Source organism: Pyxicephalus adspersus, chromosome 3, assembly GCF_032062135.1.
Source record: "Pyxicephalus adspersus chromosome 3, UCB_Pads_2.0, whole genome shotgun sequence".
NCBI lineage: Eukaryota > Metazoa > Chordata > Amphibia > Anura > Pyxicephalidae > Pyxicephalus > Pyxicephalus adspersus.
Window position 1 is genome coordinate 84,508,676 of NC_092860.1, and position 26,204 is coordinate 84,534,879.

The 26,204-nt window shown below is 40.8% G+C and overlaps 1 protein-coding gene across 1 annotated transcript; it reads left to right on the plus strand.

Moving 5' to 3' along the window:
* On the plus strand, positions 1-24,696 carry LOC140327425 (transmembrane protease serine 11C-like). The gene is made up of 11 exons (XM_072406810.1): positions 1-230; positions 2,945-3,047; positions 4,118-4,242; positions 11,724-11,857; positions 13,327-13,394; positions 13,962-14,113; positions 14,249-14,287; positions 20,463-20,631; positions 22,300-22,559; positions 22,667-22,809; positions 23,988-24,696. Exons 2-11 carry the CDS (start codon positions 3,031-3,033, stop codon positions 24,147-24,149), a joined length of 1,269 nt encoding a protein of 422 aa, XP_072262911.1. The 5' UTR covers positions 1-230; positions 2,945-3,030; the 3' UTR covers positions 24,150-24,696.
* The last annotated feature ends 1,508 nt before the right edge of the window (positions 24,697-26,204 follow it).

Consider the following 26,204-nt stretch of genomic DNA (forward strand, 5'->3'; position numbering starts at 1 on the left):
TCTGTACAGAATTGTTGTGAATTGGATCTAGTGTGAGTTCCTTTCCATTCTGTTACCTGTCATTAACTAACTTGTTGATCTGGGCTTGTTAAACAAGTTTTTGCTTACATCACTTGTTTGCTTAGACCCTGTCAATCTCTGAACACCCAGAACTCTTCACAGATCTTTCCTGAAAGCATTCAAAGTTCAAGTCACCAACTGAGCAGACCTGACAAGGAACATTCTTAAAGGTAAGCATAGCTCCTAACCAGTTTGAATGAAGGATTGTAGGTTTAAAATGTCTTGTTCATTTTTATATACTTGAAGAGTTTATGGTTTATGGTTATATGTATATGTATATATATGAATTATATATTATTATATATTAATTATTAATGTACTTTCTTACACATATACAGTTATGTACTTATGTTTATTCTCCTACAAAATCTTTAATCTTATGTCTGTGTGATTAAAATGAGAAATTGTTTTATTCTTTTAGTGACCTAGGCTATAAAGTTTTATACATTTTTGGAAATCAATCTACCTATATGATAGCCTTTAGTGATCTATTAAATAGCTGAACAGACTATAATACTGGGCACATGAAGAAAATTCATTTCAAATAAAAGAGAATTCTACATAAGACATAGATCTGTTTTGTTATGTTTTATAGACCTAGTGCATGGTGACAAAAATGCTTTATATTGCCCAACAGAATGTTTAAGTGTTGTTGTGTTTTCCTTTGCTATAAAGACTCATACATGCTGTAATGTGCCTTGGCACACAAACCACAGCCAACTCCAGGAAACCTTTTATCAAGCTTTATTGCAAAGACAGAAAACAAGCCAAAGGTCATTCACAGAAGGTTAGTCCATAAGGTGGTGCAAATGGATGAGGCAAAGGCAGGTCAGGAACAATTCGAGGTCAGGGCAGGCAGCAGTCAAGGGAAGTCAGAAACAATCCAAAGTCAGGGCAGGCAGAGTTCAGGCAGAATCAGATATCAGACCCGGTCGGTATTGGTAATGACACAACGAAAGTCAATACGATAACCAGCACACATAGAACGCACCCAAGCACACTGTACACACAGAGACTTACAGCGGGCAATGGTGTTCAGGACAGGTTCTCCTTAAATGGCCAGAGTGCCCAATGACCTTGTGCCACCTGGCACTATTTGATTGGAGGATAACTGAATTGGCCGCAGGTAATTCAATCTAACTATGTCCCGCGGCGAGGCAGCCTAGTGCCTAGCCCCCCGGGGTACAAGAGGCACGCGTGGTAGCGCAAGCACCCCTTCCCACAGCACCCCTGGGATGTGCTATACCTTGCACGCCTGCTGGAGTGCTGAGAATGTTAACATCACTGTCCACGTCCATAGGAATGCTGGGGATGCCACCTGGTCGAACAGTAGTTTGGCCTGAACGGACCCCTCCGCCAGCAGGGAGAGTCGCACTGTGAGCTGGGCAGCAGCCTCGGCCATGCTGCCTGCTGCAGCAGCGTCTCCCTCACTGCCTGCGATCCCCAAGGACGCCGCAGGCTCGCTGGACAAATACCTTACACATGCACTGGATATTGATGAAAATGAACAATTTCTGAAAGATGCTCAGTTCATCATTCTATAACAGTTCATTAAATTTGTGACAAATAATATCAATGAATGAGGATTCTCATTTAGAATGAAAAATCATCCTAGCAGATTTGTTTGTCTGATGATTGGTTGTTATCCAAAATCAAACAATCAATGCTTAAAGAAGTATGTGTTGTGATAGAAAAAGAAGTAAATACATCACTACCAGATCTCTTACTACTCACATCTGCTGGCGTGGTCTTCGGAAAAACCATATTGTTACTGCATGCATGCAATCATGGACAATTCAGTCGCTCATAGAAAAATGTTTGTATATCATTAATCATTCTTTTCACTTCTTGTCTAACGTAACATATCTTGATTCCTCTAATCATGCAATTAGTGATTGATAAGATTCAAATGTCTAGGATTACATTATATCAGACTTAAATCAAACTGCATGTTTTTTACATACATGAAAGTTCACATTGGACTAACATTTATGTTTTTACCTATAGAGAAGGATGGGGAAGGACTGTGGGCTAGAAAAAATAGTGATTGGCTAGGAAAAGCCATTTGAGCTGATCACCTTTAATAAAATGCCAGACCTCACTGGTGCAGACTCTTACTTTTCTTTGTGCCCCTGCTTTCTCATGGTAGAATAGAGCAGAAGCCACGTGTAAGTTTCAGCTTATTACTTTGAGTTTACACAAAGCTGTACACAAAGGAAAGCCCAAAACATCCATCACCTCTTTTTTCATAGTATACTGGGCTAGGCAGGTCATCTGTTGGGAAATAAAGACAGAACTGTCAGGTGGAGTGGTCTCTGCCTGACTATATTTTTCATAGCTAAGAAGTGTACAATGTAATGCATGTAACAAGATTTAAAAAATGGTTTTAAAAAAATTGCCCCTACTACCAACGTGGAAAAATGTTATTTGCCACATTTGCAGCTTTTTGTCACTTGTTGAAAGTTGAGCACAGTTACTCATTTCAGTTAAGTTGAGCTTCTGATGATAATACAGCACCTTTAGGTATTACGGTACCTTTATTCTCCATATATGAGCCCTAATTACCAAGAAACAGCTGTAAATAATTTATATTCCAATCTTACTGGTATTAGGTGCACAAATGCCTTTTATTGCTTTGTCTTACTGTTTCGTGTTAATTATTACCTAGATTTAATGCTTATCCCATACAGAATGTCCAGCCATTAATATGCTAATGAAGTAGCTATCTTCAAAAAAGATTATTAATCAGCTTGATATTCTACTTTTTCTGGTTTTTGGAAATTTGAATGCTGTGATTTTGTTTGAATATTTTTTTTTGCAATTGGAAAGTTGCATTTGTAATAGCAGACAACGAAATTCACAATATATGTTTTGCCTTTTTTAGTTAATGTTTAAATGTATGGCAAATTACGTACACGGATTTGAAAATCAAAAGAAGGATACTATATACAGTACATACAAGAAGACCTCATGCAGCCCACAAACAGGTAAGCCTAAAGTTTTGAATATTTAAAGTTTATCTAAACCCCAAAGTTTTCAGGTTTGGATAGACTAGAGAACAAAATGGAACAAAAAAGCAAAAAAAAATGTAAGTATATTTAAACCGTAAGAATATTTACCAGCCAATAGGAAACTTACCAGCTAAAAATCAGTTTTAGCAAATACTTTTAATTTTATATTCAATAGATCAGAAGGTGTAAAATATTAGAAGGTCATTGTTATGCTTTATGTACTTTTTTAATATAGTTTACGTACACTGGCACAACAAACAAAATTTCATTTTAAGAATACATCAAGGCTGATTTATCAAAGGAGTATACACTCTTTAAAAAGCATTGAAAATGTGTATTTTCTCATTTGTTTTGAATATGTATCATTATATGTACATTGCTGTCAGATTATTAATTAATGTGGCATTGTGCTCACGTATATGTGTGAATAAAAATTATTTGTTTTCTTGTACATGATTATATAATTAACGTTCATTGGACATTTTTTATTTGTAAATCACTTTCTATATACTAATGTAAGGATTATATTCTTCTTAAATTGATAAAAAAACAAATCAGACATCAGGCACACTTTATGATCTCAAGCTGTCGCTGTTTTCTGAAAAAAAAATGAAATGTTTGGATTACATTGTGTTATTACACTATACACACCTTAATGCATTGTTCTGCAATGAAGGCATTGTAATATCACTGAAGGCTGTGGGTTGCATTTCAAAGAAAGGGTCAGGTGTTGTTTTGGAAAATAAACAGAATGTAGGATCAAATGTGCTTTAGTTCACCGTGAAAGTGTGAACCAAACCTTATACTTTTTACAGTCTTTGTTTTTATGCACCTGCAATGTATGTATAACTGGATAAAAGGTTAGTTTGCATTTGACAACTTTTTCTCTACTTTTTAGTCAATCTTTTTCTGGAATTATAGTATAAAACCTGTATATTTATGTTAGTATAAACTAGTAATAATCTCCATAAACTATTGTTCTGGTAGTTATGTTTTATGTTGCTGTACTACATTTACCAATTTAGTGTTTTATTGTTTTTATTTAGTTCCCCTAAATCTGGCCTTTCAATGAAATTCTCTAAGCATCGCAATATCATAATAGCGATTTTCAGCATTGTAGTTCTGATGGTTATTGGTGCTGTGGTTTCAGCTGTTGTGATTGTTCTTCTTGGTAAGTTTGTAGTACAACTTTTTACCTATTTATTTTTACCATTTTTTGTGTACTTTGTACACAAATAATGGAGAGGATTGTAGTAAGTTCATCAATTGGTCTTTCCTATTAGGTCTGCATTTAAAGGCTAAACAATCTTGGCAAGTAGAGTAGAATTACTACATGACAGGGTAAAGTATCAACAGCCCTCGCTGCCAGCCAATCATCCCCACCCACACCAACACCTTATTATTACCTTTAATTACATAATAAACACTTACACCATTGTATTGGAAAAACAATTGGCCACAGCAGCCCTTTTTATTAATGACAGAACATAACAACAACCAACAACTTGCTCGGTACATAATTGGTCCATGAAAGATCTTCCTTCATCCTCTCGCCGACTCCGCTCCACCATCAGGCCCCCAGGCGCCCCATACACCGCCACAGGGACAGTTAGCGGATCTCCCTTAACAACCCAGCCTCCACAACAACCAAGTGTTATGCAAGGCCACCTTTACTGTCAAAACCAAACCTTTTATTTTATGCCCCCATTTCCCATTACCCCACCTTTTTCTTCCATGGACCCCACCAAAAATTGCCACCTGCCGCAAACTTAACCCCTTAAGATTGCGAGCACCGCCACACCCTTATTGCACGTTGTAATGCTTCCTCCAAACTCAACAACCATAGATCCGTTCCCACCGCATTCAGATGGACACCATCACTACGCAGGATCAACTCCAGCTCCGATTCTAAATCCTGATGGCGCGCCACCAAACCCCCAATCCTTACCAGAAACCGCCCCACCTCCTTGTTAACCTTAATGCGAGCCTTATTTACTCGCTTTACTGACCGAGCTTGCCGCCAGGCCAATCTCCCAACCATCTCGGACCAAACCAGGACCATGTTAGGGAAGGCATCCCTCAAGTGCAGGCAATCACACTTGATGTCCCGAATTAACTCCCGCATGGGACGCGCCCCCAGATCATTCCCCCCAACATGCAACAATAATACATCCGGGGCCCTATCCAGGCTAGCATACCGATTGACCTCAGGGATCACCCTCCGCCACTGCATACCTGGGATCCCGATCCACCGGTGCCACGTCCCGGCCCAACCCCAACTGCCGACCATTACGCCTCACATCCGCCCTCCGAGCCCCCCAAAACACATATGAATGGCCCAGGATCCACACCAGGCATCCAGGCCCACCTGTAACAAAAGAAACATAAGAACCACTAACCGTGATAACAACAATCCACCCCAAATCCCCATTTTTACCCAATAACCCTCCTCTTTCGTTATGTTTTGTACTAACCACCGTTCACAGTAAATGAGGACGCACATAAACACCAAAACGCTGCGATTCCCATCGCCCAATTCTCCTGATTACTGCCGGGCCCAGCCCCCACCTGGCCGCCTCAGTGGCTGCCCCAATTCTAAAGGAGTGCGCAGCATACTCACCCGGATTCCTTCCTGCCAAAGCCACACACTTCCGGAAGGCCGCCACAAACTGGAATCGAGTCACCCACGAAGCATCCTCATGCATGAAAAAGGGGCCACTCCTACCCGGCCTCACAGCCAGGTACTCACCTATAGCCTTTACCGGACACAACTCAGCCCCATGCATCCCCCGCAGCACCAAGCGGGCCCCTCTACCCACCTGATCCGTCTTCGACCTTCGTATCCATACCACAACCTCCTCTCCGACCAAACTCACATCCTCCAACCGTAAACCACCTTCCTTGGCCTTAGTTGGACTTACCACCTCACTCACTCGTAATGCTGCAAAAAAGGACAACACAAACACCGCTCTAAACAGCACCCTCTCATACATACTGAAACAAACCAACCTCAGTCCATGACAAATGTCCGCCAACATTCCCAACGATACCGGCCGCCTCTTATCTTTTCGCCCACCGCCCTTCCGGTAACCCTTCATCGCCTGTCGTACAGCAAAACATTTCGTGCCATCCACCCAGCCCATTAGCTTAAATAAAAAGGCCAATGCCGACAACTTCTTGTCCATTACAGAACTAGACACCCCTGCCTGAAAATTTAACAACAAAAAGGCCAACACCACTTCTGCCTCCCCTTTGCAGTCACCAAAACCCCCATCACCCCTCACAAAACTAAACCATTCCGACCAAATACCTACATATGCCTTCCACGTGCCTTGAGCCACTGAGGTCCTGATCAGCCCAGCAAGGGCCCCCAAACCACCGACCAAACCTCCGCCGGACAAGGGGTCCCCCTGCTCCTCTGCCTCCGGAGCCACCTCGCGAAAACGCTCCCACTGAAAACGAGAAAGGGAATCCGCAATTACATTCTCGCAGCCAGGAACATGCACCGCCCTCAAGTGAATATTCAACTGCAAACATAACAGTACCAAATGTTGCAACAGACAAACTACCTGGGGAGAAGAAGCAGAGTTATTGTTAATCACTTCTACCACTCCCATATTATCACAATGGAAGCAAACCTTCCGATTCCCCAGCAATTTGCCCCATAAAGTCAAAGCCACCACAATGGGAAACAGCTCCAGCAACACTAAATTTTTACACAAACCCTGGCGTTGCCATTCCTCCGGCCATGCCCCCGCACTCCATCGTCCCCCAAAATAAGCCCCATAACCAGCTCCACCAGCCGCATCAGTCCACAAATCCAAAGTCCCATTATCCACCGGAGATGCCAACCACAATGAACGCCCATTGTACTGATCCAAAAACCGCCTCCAAACTCCCAAGTCCCTTTTCAACACCTTTGTAAGCCGAATAAAATGCTCTGGCCTCCGAACCCCTGCCGTGGCAGCAGCTAGACGTCTACTAAAAATCCTGCCCATGGGTATAATCCGGCAAGCAAAATTAAGCTTACCGAGGAGGGACTGCAAATCCTTCAATCAAATCTTCTCTACACAGCAAGCCTTGTCCACTTCCACCTTCAATGCCACCAGTTTGTCCTCTGGCAACCTGCATTCCATGCGGACCGAATCAATGACTATCCCTAGAAAAGATAACTCCGTCACTGGGCCGAGGGTCTTGTCCCCCGCCAACGGTACACCAAACAGCTCTGCCACATGTTCCAATGTACCCAACAAATTGGCACAAACAAGGGACCCAGCAGGGCCCACACACAAAAAATCGTCCAGATAGTGGATAATAGATTTTATCCCAGAGACATCCTTCACCACCCATTCGATAAATGAACTAAACAATTCAAATAGAGAGCAGGAAATAGAACACCCCATCGGCAAGCATTTATCCACATAAAACTTCTCCTCCCAACAACAACCCAACAACCAAAAACTATCTGGATGAACCGGCAACAGCCGAAAAGCCGATTCAATGTCAGCCTTTGCCATTAAACAACCGCTCCCTGCCCGCCTAACTAGGTTAACCGCCACATCAAACGAGGTATAAGCAACCCTACACAGTTCCGGATCAATACCATCATTCACTGACTCACCCTTGGGATAAGACAAATGGTGTATCATCCGGAACTGACCGTGCTCCCGCTTTGGGACCACACCTAAAGGAGAAACCACCAATTTCTCCAATGGCAACCCTTGAAAAGGCCCCGCCCCAACTGAACCTCTTTTTTAAGCTTTGCAGAAACTACCCCAGGATTTGCCAAGGCTGATTTTAGATTCCTAGCCCCCCTATGGATACTCACCAAATTACATGGTATCCTGAAACCCTCCCTAAAACCCCTTTCCAAAACGCTTGCCGCAGCCTTATCCGGATACCTACCTAGGAAAGGGGACATTCTTTCCACTTTCACCGGAGTCATCCCTTTTTCCCGCAAGCTCCCCGGGACGCCCCTTGCCCCTTGCCAAGCAACGGGCGCCCGAATGGGGTCCGCCACAATTTGAACACTCGTGCTTGAAATGGCACGTGGGTCCAAACTTGCAAGTTCCTTCATTAAATAACCAGCACAGCCCCTTTTTCTTACCTGCCAAGGATCCCGCTGGTCCTGAACCCCCGACGCTCCCTTGAAAAGGCTGTTGAGCAATCCTTGCCGAAGTCATAAGCCGCATCCACAGGCTGATGTCCTTATGATCCCACCGCATGCCAGGCCTCATCGCCTTCCGCTGCCGAAACTGCTCATCATAGCGCAGCCACGCCATGCCCCCATAAACCCTGTAGGCCTCACTGATGGCATCCAGGTAGCAGAAAAGCGCTGAACAACTGTCAGGCGCCCTTTCCCCAACAAGGCCTGCAGCCAATTCTGGAATGTCCGAGGAATCATCCGCCATAGGCCCTTATCCTCACCAAACCGCTTACCATCCCCCGGCTTGAAATCCCGCCCCCCAAAATGTTCCACTGGTAATAAAGAGAAAATCTCCACATATTCCCCCTTCCAAATCCTTTCTCGAACCTCCTGCGCCAAATGAGCACCCAACGGCCCCTCAAAACAGACATAGATTTCCCCTTTAGCTCCATCAGCTATCCCCTGAGTACTCACCTCCCCCGCATCATTCTTGCGACCGTCGCCATCAGTCCGCGCCTGCCCCCCGCCGGAGCAACCCACAGGCCCCACTGAAACCTGAGGGGGCACCTCACCACCCCCCCTTGGAACCTGCCCATCCCCCACACTGTCCAGCACCCTGTCCCCCACAAACTCACCTGCAGAAACTTGCCTCTCCGCCTCTGCCCCCCTGCCAACATTACCCCCACCAAATTGCCATAATAAGTCACGCAGCCCTTTTAACAGTTCCCCCCCCTGATAACCTTCCACATGCCTCAAAGCCCCCCCGCCAGCACCCCCACCAACTTCCATAGCAGCACACATATTAGTCATATTACAAGCCCGCCCCCCCTCCTCCCCCCCATGCCCCACACAGCCAGGTACTCACCAGGCTGCCGAGCGCCGTCCCTGCCCGGAGCCGCCGTACCGCTGTGCCGTCTTCCGGTTGTCTCCTCCTCCGCCTGTGGGAGCTCCCCTTCCGACAGCGGATCTTCCTCCGCCCTTCGGCCACCATGTGCACCCTCTTCCGGGCGCTGGAAAATGACGTCACCGCTCGTCGCGTCCCCAACCCCGGAACTTCCGCTCCGGGCCGCTCTGCTCACTTCCGGCCGCAATCCCGCCCATCCAGGCATCGATCACCACCGGCTTCCCCAGATCCGCCTCTCCGCGATCCCCGCTGGGCTTCAGTCGGCTCCCGGATCACCATGGCAGCAGGAGCCCCGGCCTCCGCATCCAGCCCACCGGACTCCGATCCACGCCTCCGACCTTCTCCACGCCGGGCGGCGCCCCCACCGGTAAGCAGCTCCTCTTCAGGGCCCGCCGGTGTCCCACGACTCCTGCGCCGCGTGGACCGGCCGCGCGGCGGATCACCTCGCTGCCGGTCCACGGAGGGGTCCCGCCGGGGATGAGGATTCCTCGCGGCTCCCCCACTGGAACCCTGAGATCTCCGCTTCACAGGGGGAGCCGGAGGGTCACTTGCGGGGCTCCTGCAGCGGCGCTGGACCCCCGGGGTAGTACTGGGGCTTAGGCGCTCCGGCGGCCTTGACCGCCGAGCGCGTCTAGCATGGGGGGGATCCAGGGCCCGGCCAGGGCAGCAGTAACCTGGGCTTCAAGCCAGGCAGCCCCCCTGGATTCAGCTGCCTGCCGCAGCTTCTCCATCAATTCTTCCACAGCATCCATAGCGTTAATCCCGAATTTTTCTTTAAAATGATGTCCCCAACCCCTGGGCCCCTCCTTTTTAAACCCTGTCGTGTAGCCTTCCCCTTTCATTCACCTCCCAATCCCACAGCTCCATTTTCCCGCACTTTCATATCATTCCTCCCCCTTTCCTTCCCACATTCTCTTTTTTTTTTTTTTTTTTTTTTACATGAACTTTTCACCCCCTTTGCTTTTCTTTTACCTGAACTTTTCACCCCACTTGCTCGGCCTTATCTACTCCCCCTGTCACGAGGCCCTTCGCCTATCTCCATGCTACAGGCCTACTTTCTATGCATGGCTGTTAAGCCGCATACACATGTGCAATTATAGTCGCTGGAAAGGATCTTTCACAATCCTTTCCAATGACTAAACACTACACAATGCATGAACGAGTACTCTATATACTGCTCTATGCAGAGGGGAGGGGGAGAACGACGGAGTGGCAACCTGCTGCACAATCTCCCCCTTCCCTTGCATTGGGATCGTTCGTCGTACGTCGTCCACTGATCCGCCAGGACGATCATTCGGACGATGGAGGACGGGCGCTGTACACACGCCAGATTCTCGTCCGATATTGGCCCTGAGCCGATTATCAGGCGAGAACCATTGGACGTGGAAGAAGTATCTAGAGTTGCACTGTTGATAAGATTGTCTGAGATAACATGACAAATGTAGAGTACACTGGATGGTAGTATGTTGCTGGCATAATAAATTGATGGTATTTGTCTTTTTCAATATACTGTAATCTTTCACTAAATACAAAAATCTGAATTCGCCTTTAAATGTAATCAGAATTTGTTTATTAAAGTTTACTGGATATAAACGTGATCAATGGCCAATTTTACTCCTGGGTTGATTTGGGTTGTTCTCTTAACTGGGAAACCCCCGTTTAAAACCATTCTTGTGTGCTGTATATTATTTCCTCATTCCTCATTTAAACACGGAGGTTTTACTACTAACATAAGTTAATCACGGTAGTAAGACAGGTTTATGATTAGAGATTTAGAATGACTTTACATCCAAATGCCTAGGTATAGTATAGGTACTGATCATTGTTTCTTTCAATTTATAGAATAGGCAGCGAATACGTAAAATACATAAACACCATTTGTAATGTATCGGTAAATTAAAGTAAATAGCTGGTATAGACTTTATATCTTTGTTTTGTATGGAGCTGCAAATCTATATTTGTTTTGTATGGAGCTCTATAGAGCTATATTTATGAAAAATGTTCAACTCCAGCTGTCATTTATCAGTATACATTTGAATGACACCTCTAAATGTTTTGTAGCGTCCTTTCTTTGGGAACCAGCCCTGCTACCAGAGTTTCATTGTGTTTATTATACACTACTGAGATAAAATAGGTACATTCACTAACTGGAGGAACATAAATGTGCAGCTGTGTACCTGAAAATCACAGATTGCACAGGGGAACATCACAATAAAAAGTATCAGCTCCATTTCTTTCTTTTTTCTACCAGTTTAGAAGCTTAGTAATTTTTAACGAATATCTTACAGTATTATATTTAACACACCACACCATAAGCTCATTGTTAAGGTTGGCATACATTTTAATCAGTAGGAACATAGTTAAAGTGGTACAATTTTATACCTTAAGTAAAATGAAAATTCTCTATGTTTGCTAAAATATATCTAGGCAGTCAAAAACATAAGCTACCAACTCCAATAGAGATACATGCAAACGATATTTGATTTATGATTTAAATTCAACATACCAAACTGATAAAACCAGGAATATGGTGACTGTAATACTGATTAAGGCATGGCATTGGGAAATAATTATTAATAGGTAAACTTTGCTCTTTTTTTAGGTACAAGTAAATCACATTCCAGCACAACATATTATAGTGGTTCTTTCAGGATTTTAAATTTAAACTACACAGAAGATTATAGAAAAAGCAGTAGCCATGGATTTCAGTCACTGGCTGCCAAAGTTGAAGGATTTGTAAGTAGTTTTTATAGCTTTCATATCATTTAATATACAGGTATATATTGTATATGAAGCTTTTCATGGGAAATTTGGGAGAATGTTTTTCTGGGAAATATGAGGTCAAGATTGGGATGCAGAGCAAATGAAAAAAGTATCAGACTTGGTTTTATGGTATGCCGCTCTGCTGTTTCAGCCTGTTGGCACCAATACAGTATAAATGTATTACTTTGGGTTGTGAGGCTACTGTTTTGGTAAACAGTGCAATGCATAAGTCTGAAGTAGGCCTAACTAATCAATGCTAACAATGCCTTTCTGCACTTATCTTAGACCAGTTGGCAATGTAGTCAAGGTACAGGCACTTGAATTCTGGTGCTCAGACACTGTAGCTGTTCACTACAGGCTAACATGTAGCCTTCTTTTGCACTCAAACCTAGTAGGACTCAAGTAGCTTTGAGCTTACATCCTGATATTACATCTGACTGCTACCCAGCACCCCAAAAGGGCACCTCCTTGCCTTCTAGCACACCTGGCACTGCACCTTTCTCCCACTGATCACCCCCCTGCCACCCAGCAACTTTGAAGTGCACCCACACCCCCACCTTCTTTAATTTTGCACCCGAGTTTGTAAACCTCCCTTCTCTCTTGACAAAATTGAACCCCCAACATTCCAGACATTGCACCTTTCTTCCAGCCACCACCATCCCTTCCACCAAGCAACTCTGCCATGGCATACTCCATCGCTGTTTCTTCTTGTCACCTTTGCAGGGACATTCAGGGAGGTGGAGTAATGAGACAGTCTCTGGGCTCTATGATCTTTCCTCTCTCTAGTAATGTTACCTCTAACCCATTGTAGCCTGTAGAGGTCAATCAGTCCTCTAGTTGTTCTGTACACACTGAGTCTGAACTAATAAAGCTCCAAGACAGAAGAACATAGACTGTCAAAGGTATACCTGGGTGATCCAGGAAAACCAGGTATGGATCTGGTTTAGGAACTGAACCTAACCACCTACTCTATTACAACAGAACCCTTCCAATGTGAAAGCTTCAATGACCAAATGTATTTAAGATGGAGCTAAAGAGAAAATTACTGTTATTCTTCTGTAAAAATAAGTAAGGGAATGACAACCATTAGCAGACATGTATGACTTGCCAACTCATCTACAGGAACCCAGTTGTATATTTTATTTGTGTTCCTTTTGTTTTAAACCTTTCTTCTCTCTGGCACACTTAACACCGAACCCCAACACTTCAGACACTGCACTTGCTATATGATGAAGACTTCCCAATCCCAATAAATATTAGATATCAAATAACAAAAGTCAAGAAATGTAAAGTGTGTATGTTCTGTGACTTCAAATAGTTATTGCCATGATAGTCTGTACTGATAAACATAAATATCAACTCAGGTTATATAATATCTTAATTGTATTTACAATATCATTTTTTTGTACTATTAGTGTTCATTGTATCTATATCTATTGCAGATTGATTCAACATTCAATTATTCTGAGCTCAGAAGCCAGTACAAGAGTGCACAAGTTGTTAGTCTAAGGTATGTGATTGATTATTTGAGCAGAAAACAGAATTTTTAAAACACTGAAAAAAATATGAACACACCTTTCTTATGTAGTATACAGTTCTGGGAGTGGCTGAAGTTTGGCTGCCATGGCAGATCCTCCAATGGGAATAAAACATTTCATTTGACGTTTGGTATAAGGAAAGAGGTCATTTTATAATGGTAATATGTTTTAGGAAATTAGAAACATATTTGTGAGCTAAAACTGATATCTAGGAAATATTGCAAATGAGCCCAAGCCAAAAGTCCACTCCCCTTATCTAGGTACTACAGTATATGATATACCACAGGCAGATTTTACAGAGTTCCCTAATTGTTAGATGAGATGAAGTAATTGCTATGGTCATAATAATGGAACTTTGATACTTCAGGTTATCTTTAGTTAAAAGATAGCAAGGAGCCCTCAACTGGGTTATTGGGTTACAACCAGGAATTGGTTTGCAGCATTCATTCATTTCAAGGCTTCATTTTTATTTTCGTCTGGCATGTACCTTAAAGTATAATAAATATATAATTACAAAGCAAATGTTTGTCTTCCCACAGCCCCGGAAGTGTTGTACCAGAATTTGTGGTGTCATTTAATTTCAATGACATAGTGAAGAAAAATGTATCAATTCAGAAGATATTCTCAGAGAACATGAGAAATACCAGCACGGCACAATTCAACATTGATAAGAATTCATTGGAACTAATAGGCAAGTAGAACAACTTCGGGTTTATCGGTTTATAAAAATAAAAGTTTCTTTCTTGTTGCTAAACATTTGTAATATATACAGTATACACCAATTTATATAAATAAATATTTATAAAGTGTTGTTTTCTTTTTTTAGAAATCACTTATGATGTGGCGCAAGATCTTGTTAACAACAGTAAGTACAAAATACAAAATTACATTTTGGGTACACACATATACAGTAAATGTTCAACTTTATGTTTCAATTATAATTAAAGAAAAAGCTCCAAAAATTAGCTAGAGACACCGTTTGAGACTTGCAATTACTTCTGGTAGGCTTTAAATTTATTCTAGAGGTCCTGATGAGTACCATTGAATCCTAAGCATGGGCTGTACAAGAGAAAGCCCTACCCCCAGCAGTTTCAAGCCCTTTCCCATTTGTAAAAAATCACAGGTTCACATTAAACTAACATTTATGTAGAGGTCCAATTAAAGTCTCTTTCTTGTTAAAATGATAGTTTACACCATTTTATTTGGCAGAGTGGTAAAACTGTTGGTGAACGGTAACTATTTTAACTTACAAATGTCTTTAATGCTCACCATTAGTTTGCTGAATTTGTGTCCACATTGAATCACCCACTATGATGTTTCCTTTAAGCGGTACAGTGAACAGCATTGATCATGCCATAGTTAATCTTAATTTTAACAGAAATACCTTGCCAGGGATTTGTATGTAATGGAGTAACTCAAGGCAATTCAAATGACTTTGACTTCAAGGAGCATTTGTGCTGTCAGCTCTCTCTTGTATGAGGCTTACATGAAATAATGTAAATGGAAATTTCATATTAAACAGAACCTTATGTCCACATGGTAATGAATAATATTTAAGATATTTGCATCTTTTAGATATGTGCATTAAGAACACTCTAACTGTAAGCAATTACTTTCTGTATAATATATATTTAAGGGACAGACAGGCATACCTTACTTACCCTGGTAATTTGTCATAAAATTATAGAAATATCAAGGGGTGGCTAACTAGGGATAAAACAACCAGATCTAAACCTACAGAATCAAATTACCACAAGTTAAACAAATGGTAATAGTGTGAATGGTTTAAAACAGGGAACTGTGAAAAGTAGTTCAGAAAAAAATAACATTTGATTTTTTGTTTATTTTCTGTCCTTTTACTGCACTGCTTCTTTCATCAATGACAACTTTATTCCACAGCACTGGTTCCTTATAGTGTGCTCACTATGCTGACAGCTCTCTTGTTATATGTCCTTGATTTAGACATAAAAAACCTAAAACACATCAAGAAAAACACAATTGAGGCTTTTTTTCATTCCATTTTTCAATTCATTTTATTGGATTGTTCAGTTTGTGTTTACAGTTGTAGTAAAATAATCCTAGAGGTATTCTGGGTAATTCTAAATTGAAAGAGGAAGACAATGGCAGGACTATTATGTATGGGTGTATGAGTGGTCATTTGCCTTTTTAGAGTTTGATAAAACTGGAATGATAACAAAGTGAACAAACTGGATTGATAACTTACTAGACCTATGAGTGGTCATTTACCTGAGAAAGGTAATGTGAGTGAGAAATTCTCTGGGTGATCAAATGCTGAATTCGAACACCATTGAAGTCAATGGTGCGAGAATTCGTTTTTTTTTAGGGTCTTTTATGGGCTGCAAGAGCAATCAGATTGCATGTAATCTTGGAGAGAGTTTCCCTATCCGAAAGTACAGGGCACTACAGGTGATGAATATGGACCCATTCATCACAAGTCCCCATTCATCACCTGTAGTGCCCGGAGATCGTAGAGGAACTGCAGAGGTAATCTACAGTTCAGTTTCCCACGTGACATCACAATGGAGCTGAACTGTAGATTACCTCTGCAGTTCCACTAAGATCTCTGGGCACTACAGGTGATGAATAAAGTCCCCATTCATCACCTGTAGTGCCCTGTATTCTTGGGTAGAGAAACTCTATCCAAGAATACATAGTAGTTCCAGCGCTGTACTATGTAATATTGGATAGAGAAACTCTATCCAACAACACAGGGCACTACAAGTCCCCATTCATCACCTGTAGTGCCCAGACATTGTAGAAGAACTGCAGAGGTCTGTAGTTGAGTTTCCCACGTGACGTCACAATGGAGCTGAACTGCAGATTACCTCTGCAGTTCCAGTATGATTTCCAGGCACTATAGGTGATGAATGACAAGTCCCCATTCATCACCTAAAGTGCCCAGAGATTCTGAAATGACAGGAGGATTCCCACGGCTGCACAGCTGGGGGAATCAAAATGTCATTGTGGGAAAACCTGTAAAAAAAAAGTTAGTTAAATAAACACAAACATTCACCAAATTACTTAAAAATTTATTTTAATTATTTTGGAAACACATTTTTCCCCCAAATTTGTACCATAGAATGCCGTGTTTTTCGGGTCAGGTCTATCCGAATTCGAATAGCCATATTCGGGTCGAATATAAGGACAACCTGAATTCGAACACCAATACTAGTAGTTACTACTACAATTATCTCATTTTTTAATTTTATTTCAAATCAAAATTTACAGCCAAACTAATAATAAAAATACTGCACCATATAATATTTCACAACTCTTAAAGGGTAATTATAATAATCCATGATTAGTAATATGAGAACAGGCCTAAGGGAGGAGCAGATACTCTAAGGTATTGTTTCTTAACCAGGGTTCAGTGGAACTCTAGGGTTTCTCTAGAGGTTACTAGGGGTTCCTTGAGCAATAGGAAGTTTGTGCCTCTCAGATCAGTTTAATGGATACCCATGGTCTTTTTGGCTATCTGTAAGGGTGGCATTCTTTGCAGCCACTGCTAGAAGACATTTTTCACACTGACCATCACATGGACTGTGAGCTGTAGATATAGTAATTATAACAAGAGTTCCACAAAGACCTGAGAGTTATTTCAAGGGTTCCCCCATGTTAAAAAGGTTGCTGCTCTAAGCAATGCACAGTCCTGCCACTGAACAATCTTTCTTACCCAGCTGGTCACCAGAGTTCTCATTGTCATGGCACTAACAATGGCACGAGTACAAACAGGTCTTTGCTGTGTGTGTCCTTCGCTTCTTCTCCACCTGCCACTGATTTCCAGAGTGGTAAAGGGGAGGGCAGAGATGATCAATCACATCTACAAATGCAGACTGAGCCCTGGCTTACCCCCCTGTCAGAAGAAAGGAGCCAAGAGGCAGAACAGTACAGCCTGGAAAATGGGGAATGATAGGGCAGGGGATGAAGTGCTGCTAAGAATAGGTTCTTTAGTAAGGAGTGCAGCAAAGTGTCACAAGCTGGGGGAGACATGAAGCTCAAGGATTGTTGGTTGCTAAATAGTACCTGGCTAATTTAAAGCCTCAAAAGGGCTATCTCTTAATACTGTGCAGCATGCCCCTTTGTCTTTTCACACGTCTAAAATATTTCTAATGTAGATACTCATCCTACCATGCATTTACCAACCCATATCAACTTACATCTAATTAATCGTTCCACAGAAACCATAACAGTAAACATACATTTTCCATACCTAACTATATTGTTGTTTCATCGATTTGCCTTTGCAGTTCCAAGCAGTCTTAGTACGTTCACCCAGGTTCCTGTTAGTACAACCACTCAGACTACTGTTGGGAGATTTACAGGTGTGTATTAAAACACTAACACATCACATCAGTAACAAGACACAGTGAACGTGACTTTAAACCATCTACTGTTGAGATTACAGTTTAATGTTAACTAAATGTTTTCATTTCAGATTATTATTATTATACAGTATTTATATAGCACCATCATATTACGCAGTGCTGTACAGAGTCCATAGTTGTGTCACTAACTGTCCCTCAAAGGAGCACACAATCTAATGTCCCTACTATAGTCATATATCATTAATGTAGTCTAGGTCAATTTAGGGGGAAGCCAATGAACCTAACTGCATGTTTTTGGGATGGATGGATGAGTCTGGCTGCAGCATTCATGATAGATTGTAGAGAGTCAGGTTAGTGGAATACCAGAGAGGAGGAGGTTACAGTAGTCCAGACGAGAGATGATAAGAGCATGTACAAGGAGTTTGGTGGTCTCAGGGGACAGGTAGGGGCGGGTTTTGGAGATGTTGCGTAGGTGAAAGTGACAGGACCTGGAAATGTTCTGAATATGGGGGGTTAAAGGTGACACCAGGATGCATTTATGGTACTACTGTTATCATTGTGGTCTTTGTGATAATCATACATGGAAAACTCCACACATCAACTCATCAACATCAACTCAAGAAGTCTTTGCTTTTAAATCACACACGGATAATATGCTTAGTGTGAGTGGAAAGAACCAGAAGTAATATATTAAAAGAAAAAGGAGAAAAAACAGTGCAATAATAAAACAACATAACCAATGACCACACATAGTAACTACATTTTACAGCTCCATCTTGTAGCCATTTTAGTTCACAATGTTTAAACCCCAATGCTGCTGTATATATTCCAACAAGGGCTGGAGGGCGTTTTAGGCAATTTTTTCATTAACGTAACAAATATAATGGCAGACATACAGTAATTACCGTGGAAATACTGGCAATAATATAGTATTTGTAGAAAGCAGTAGTATTTTAGAAATAGCACATTTTTTGGTAGACAAAATGCAGACTAACTGCAACCAGGTAAACCCTTTATTGCAGAAGGTACAAGCAATGTCCCTTTTGCAACAAAATAACTTTACCTGTCTGATCACATTTTTTTAAATACACTCACCTCTACAACCATTTTGACTGTCCGGGCTGGAATGATGTGACATGAATAGTATTGAAAAGAAAGAACAAGCATAATTGCCTAAAGTTGCATGTATACATACACAAGAAGTTAGGTGTAATAAAGCTTTAGATAGGTCCCCAGTTGGGGATACATATAGTATACAAAAACAAGGCATCAACTTTATCAAACACTCCAAGTTTGGAGATCCCATGAAACTGTGTGGCTATGAAACAGTCAAAGTGGGGAAAAGGGGACTGGGATAACTTCAGCCCATATTGCTAATCAGAGAAAGGGTTATAGACTGGGAGGTAGGATAGGAACCAAAGACCGGAAAGAAGAGAGATCCAAGAGGGAAAAGGGAAGTAAGGAGGGTAGGGGAGTTGGGGACAGCCCTGTCGGACACGCACCACATACAGCCACAACATGCCCCCATAGGTGGGAGGTTGAATTATATATTTAGTAGGGAGTAGTCAAAGTCCTTTGGGAGTTCATTCAATCATGGCCACCATGTTTTCATTGAATAAGTACCAAATAGTCTTATGCTTACCTTGGGCCACTGTGGGGGAGCCTGACCACCACACCTTCGAGTTTATTTCTTAGCTGTGAACACAAAAGTAATCATTTTCATCTGGTACCTAATACAACCTCTGGGTTGAAGGAGTAGTAGGGACTTAAAGGGGTTTTTACGAATACTTTGTTCAGGAAATCCTTGATTTCAGTTTCGGATAAAGCTTTGAATGATTAGAACCTCTGTAAGAATTTCCCTTCTGCCTATGTCACATTGGAGAGATTTCACTGCAGGAAGTGAGAGGCAGTTCCTCCAAAAGTTAGGTAAAATCCGATTTTAGGAATTGTTCCCACTGGAAGATTTGTACTCTTACCTCCAGATATGGAAACAATGGTGCATAGTGTAATAATGTTTAAAAAAAGAATAAAAAGGGAAAGGTGATACTTAGGTCCTTTTCCTCATAAGATTGTGGCAGTGGCAGGTCTCTATCTCCCAACCTGTCACACCTGTGGCTCAAGGAGGTTGCTGACATGGCAGACTGTTCTCAAAGGGTCTTTGTACCTTATATAAAGGTGTTTAGGAGTCATCAATTCCTTCTGTCAGGAGAACACCCCCTGTGAACTCGGATGCACTCGCCCTTTGTGGTAGCCTTTTTATGTGGTGTGTCACTGTTGTGTTCAAGGGGGACAGTTGTTTAGGGTTTAGGTTATTTCTGGATAAGTCGTGGGTCATAGTGGCTGAGCTGGTTTTAAGCAAATTAAATGGATTAATATTCCTGCTGATTATTTGAATAAAGTTTATAATTTATTGACATGAAAAAACAATACTAAAGGGTCAGAGCAGATGAACAGGGAAATAGACAGCAATGAAATTGCTGGCAGAGTAAGTATGCCTTTTATAAAATTTTAAGCAAAAAAGGTAAGTACATAAAAAAAAGCAAAGGTGCAAGGTTTATTTTGACAGCGTTTTCTTCAATGTCATAATATGGAGATGCATGTCCCAGTGGTGATTATCAGGATATGTTCCAGTATTGGCTATTTATCACTGCTATAACATTTGATGGCAATTGCTTTTTTCTGTTTTTTGTACAGATTGTGGTGTTGGAGGCCCTTCAGTATCAAGCAAAATAGTTGGAGGAACAGATGCAGCTCTGGGTACATGGCCCTGGCAGGCTGGTCTACATTTGAATGGGAATCATAGATGTGGAGCCTCTCTCATCAGTGAAACCTGGCTAGTATCTGCTGCTCACTGCTTCAATTCGTACGTTATGAATTTCTATTATACTACCGTGGCTGTGATAAATTCATTATTAACCAAAAGTTAAGCAAATGTGAGAAAAACAAACCACAGGCATTATACTCTGTACAATCCCCTTTAAGGTTTATGTCAAAAGGCTTTGAGATTTTGTTGATGGCAGTTCAGTTCAGTTCAGTTTTACAATAACATTTGGTGTGGTTTGAGATGGTTCTGAGATCGTTAAGAATTCATTGACAAGTGCACTGACCTGCAGTTGACCTTCTTATGGCCTTCATTTGACCTGTTTCAAGTGTGATTGGGGTTTCAAAACCCATGGATACAGGACCCTTAGACCTATACACAACCGGGGGAAACACTTGGAAGCTTTGGCAATTTTTGCAGGCTAAACGCATTTTCAGCAAGTAAGAATAGGTATACTGCAATATATTAAATGTTTGTTCTGGGGTTTAAACACACAGTAACTGGTTGCCCTTGATGACCACCTATTACTTTCCTCTTAGATCTGTAATATCTTTCTTGTGGTAGCTATCCATATTTTTTCTGGAAGACTTTTTGGAGTCAAAATTTTATGGTTGGGGTTGTTGGATTTTTTCTCAATATACTAAAATGTTCCTCCAATTATGACATGTTGTAGCTCTATTTTTCCTCTATTATTAAATAAAGCATACGTATATAGCATTGGTATTAATGAGTCAGAGGCAGATTACCCATAAAGTATCATAGTGCCCAGCTAGTGCCAACAGTACCCTCTGTACCAATGACATTTTTTATTGCAGTTGCAGTGCACTGTTGAGCACTTTCTTCCTTCTCTTTGTTTTTTGCTCAAATATAGCATACATTACACACATACAATGTAGTGCCCTTCATTCTGATTTTCCAACTCACCTGCATTGTTGCAAACTTTAATGCATTTCAATTCACAGTAGTGAAAAAACGTGTGCTGAGTTGCAGAAAAGAAGCTCAATTCAAATTAAAACATGCTGTGATGAATTGACAGAATATTTGAAATTAAATTTAAAAAAGGGCTACCTAACGTGTGTTGACGTGCATTCACACCGTACAGGCCCTTAGATACCATCAACATTTACATGCACATGTTTACATGCTTTCTTTACTGCTTGTTGAAAAGGATGAAATACCAAATTCCTAAAAGACTTGCAGTGTAATGATTGTTCAATACAGGGTAAATAGGTCAGCAATCTGGGAAATATAACATACATAGTACAGGAATTTGGCATATGGTATGTTGAGCACAATGTCCAGTAAACATAGGTTGGTGGTCAGTGGGGATATGTACCATTAGTTGTGGTCAGAAGCGGTCATTGTGGAATTGCCCCCTTACTACGTACATGAGCCAAATGGTAGATTTGGTGACCACAAAGGTCCAAAGCTGACACCTAGCCATAGGCTTCATTTGGTCTTAATTAATCCAAATGTAGAATACTGAAATCAGGATATTTGTTCATCTTCTTCCACTTGTTTGTCTGTTATCTGGTTGATTTAGTTGTGTTATGGCTCTTTGAAATGCCCCACTAAATATAGTACAGTATATGTGTTAACACAAATACCAAATTTGGTGTGTTAGTTCATAAGGTGTAATAGTTATGATATCATTATAAAAAAGCATATGTAAGAGGAGCTATAAACTATGTTAAACATATGCCTCCACAGGAACAAAGATGTGAACTCTTGGACAATTGTCTTGGGGACAATTAAATTAAGCTTTGGATATGGATTAAGTGTAAAAACTATAATTGTCCATGAGAATTATACCAGTGGAATATACGAGAATGATATTGCTTTGGTTGAATTGTCATCTCCGGTGAGATTTACACAGTACATCCGACCTGTGTGTCTGGCAGACTCTCAGACTATCGTTACGGACAACTCTTCATGTTATGTCACTGGATGGGGAACACTGACAGATGGAGGTTGGTAACATATCTTTATATAAGCTCCTTCTCTATTACTTATTTGCTACTGATATTGACTAATGTGGCTGCACAGGATAACATTCATGTTTTTTTTCTATTTAAAGGGAGCTTGGCCCCTTTTCTGCAACAGGCTGAGCTGCGAATAATCAGTACAAGTGTATGCAGCAATTCTCAGATATATGCATACCTAATAAAACCATCAATGATATGTGCTGGATACGTGGAAGGAAAAATTGACTCTTGTCAGGTGAGTTATTTTTAGAATTTTTAGAATACAATTAGTGGTAATTATTACCATCACCGCTAGCAATCTGCTTCCCCTCGTAGGGTTTATGAGTCACATGAGTCTGACACTAATAAAAGAATAAACTCCTCAATTTTAATTACAATGCAGCTTTAGTTTATAAGCAGACCTGTAACCCATAGGACATAAATGAAGATAGCTATGTATATCAGAATCAAATGTTCTTTTTCTGATAAGGTAACTCTCAAAGTAACATCCTGGCTATAGAATGACCAAGAATTTAGGAAAAAAAATCCTTCAAAGACTAACCTTCTGTTTTAACATAATGCTTAGATAAAACATTTGCAGAAATAGTATCAAGCTTTTTTAAGAAACACAGGATACATTGATAATATGAATACAAGGTTACAGGCAGATCATTATTCTATGCAGACAAATTATTTTTTAACATATAGGTAAACTTGGTTTTTACTCCATTGTGCTCCATGTATAATGTTAAAACAAGAAACCAAATCAAAATTAACCCAGCCTTTTGTTTGCACAGTAAGGGGATGTGATTGAGCCTAGAATGCCATTATTACTCCCTGTACCACTATTCCATTGCTGAAGTCAATAAAGGGAATGCATAATGGTTTTGTACATAATTACCCGTAGAGTTTGGTCTCCTCTGGCTTTTTCATAACTTTATATTAGGTCTATAAAAGTAGAGGTTGGTTCCAATGATCTACAGGAGGGCTTTGAATACAGAAAGAGTTAAAGCCCAGCTCTACCTTTACAGCACATGTAGATAGTTTTATGTAACTTTCATTTCATCATATGACCATTTAAAATGTTCTAGTTTTCTGACAGGTTTATACTTTGGTACATAGAAAGGTAGGTATATTTGTGAGACTTTGATTCTGATAATCTAACGCGTTTCACAGAATTAATCCTCTTCATCAGGGATTATACAAGACGTCAATAGATGTGCACAAAGGTGTAAAACCACAGTATATAGTATCGAGTGTGACTAAGCCTGACTTAAGACTTTAAACAATTTTCTGAAATATTCTTGGCACAGATACTTAGGTGTCTATAGATACAGGATTTTATTTATGTTGCCTGAGTTTTGTGTAAGACTTTTGAAATGTTGAAGAATAAGGAATACTAAAGTGTTTTACTGTTTTAAACCTTTAATGCAGGGGGATTCTGGAGGCCCCCTTGTGGCACTACAGTCAAACAAAAGATGGTCCCTTATTGGTATTGTAAGCTTTGGATATGGGTGTGCCATAAAAAACAAGCCAGGTGTTTACACCAGAGTCACTTATTTCCGGAGTTGGATCACAAAGAAGTCTGGGATTTAACTCTTCTAACAAGATGAAATGATGTGATTGATTTACAGCAAAACAGTCTGCTTATGTGCATGCCAATAAACAACATTATGGGTCCTCAAGGTCGTAGGAGTGACCAAAGGGTTGAGTATTCAGAACATGACTTTTGGATACTGAACTGTTTTGAGAAAGAGAAGTCGATGAAGTCAATGGATATGTCATTGGGAAATACTTTACTGTACCTGGAACCAGTGATATCCTAAGTTTACATTTATTTCATTTGGACTACTCCTACACTGAGTATTACATTTCTCCTAGAAAAAAGGCTTTTTAATTCTGTGATGTCAACCATTTCATGTTTTTACAAATAATGCCTGTCTTATTGTACATACACATTGTTATTTAATAATAGAAATATATGCTGTATCAGCAAGAGAAAACCCTAAAAAAAGTGCATGGAATACTGCCATTAATGGGACATTGGTGTCACTGAACTTTCAATAACATAAAAGCAATCAACTCTCATTGAAAATATTAATCCTGAATTATTAAAATTTTAAAAATAAAATATTTTATAAGATATTGTGATACTTCTCTAATTCTGTTGTGGCAGTTTATCATTTTCTTATATGGTAATTCCATATTCCATGCTATCTGCTTTTGGACCCTGTAATACCGGTATATATTTTTTACTTTTCGCCTAATTCTATACACTGCACTGGACATTCCTTATTCCATGTCACCTTATTCTGTACAATATACTGTACATTTTCTATCCCTCACCATCTCATTCTGTTCACTGTACTGTACATCCCCTATTCTCTACCACCTTATTCTATACACTGCACTGGACATTTCCTATTCCATTTCGCCTTAATGTGTACACTGTATTGTACATTCCCTTTTCCACATCACCTTATTCTGTACAGTATACTGTACATTCCCTATCCTTTACCACCTCATTCTATACACTGCACTGTACATTCCCTATCCTTTACCACCTCATTCTATACACTGCACTGTACATTCCCTATCCTTTACCACCTCATTCTATACACTGCACTGTACATTCCCTATCCCTTATCACCTCACCCTGTCCTATACTGTACATTCACTATTCTACATTGTTTCAGTTATTTTTAGCTTACAGAATATTTAGAATCAACCCTTTGCACACTGATATGCACTTTTATACATTTCTAGAAATCTTTTGCATATAAACAAGGATTTTTAGTTTTCATATACTGCAAGTCAAGTTTAACCAAGCAGACATTTTTTAGATTTGGGAAATGATGACACATGCCTGATTTTGGAAGGAGCAGCCCATAGCCTCCTGAGCTATGAATCCCAGGAGGCTGCAAGTATCCCCTTCAGTCTTTACAAACAAAACACATTTTCCCAATATATAAAAAGAGAAAGCCACCCTTTTATATATTGTTAAGAATGTGGTGATAGATGCACTTTAATGTTATAAGTAGCGATCAGAAGGTGGGTACACTGCAGTCATTAAGGGATGAACAAAACTAAGGTGGGCTGTAGCATTTAAATGATGCTTAATTAGATAATTGAATGAACTCCCCCACACTGTTACACCACCAGAATGAACTGTTGAACTGATGTAAGGCAGGATGGATCTATCCTTACTAGTTGGCACCAACTTCTGACCCTACTTTTCAATTATCAAAACTGACATTGCAACACATCAAACCAGGCAATTTGTTTTTTTACAATCTTCTTGTGCAATGTTGGTGAGCCTGTATGAATTGTAACCTCAGGTGCCTGTTCTTAGCTGACAGAAGTGGCACCCAGTGTGGTTACCTGCTGCTGTAGCCCATCTGCTTTAGGGTTTGACAAGTGCATTCAGAGTACAGGTAGTACAGGTGTAGCTAAGATGACCAGTGTAGCGAGTGTATGGAGTTCCTGTAGGAATGCAGTGTAAAAATAGTAATAGTAATACAATTAATGGAAGGAAACAGCTTAAATGTTACTAGGTTGAATGAGGCACAGGGAAGGGTGGGTACAGATCTGTGGTGGAGGAGCTTAGAGAGGCTGCAGAAAGGCTGGGAGAAATGCAGTGGGTGAGTACAG

Bases quoted from the DNA above. Each gene is read 5' to 3' on its own strand.
- LOC140327425 (XM_072406810.1), top strand. The intron at 4,243-11,723 runs GTAAGTTTGTAG...CTCTTTTTTTAG, and splicing joins TGTTGTGATTGTTCTTCTTG to GTACAAGTAAATCACATTCC. The intron at 14,114-14,248 runs GCAAGTAGAACA...TTCTTTTTTTAG, and splicing joins GAATTCATTGGAACTAATAG to AAATCACTTATGATGTGGCG.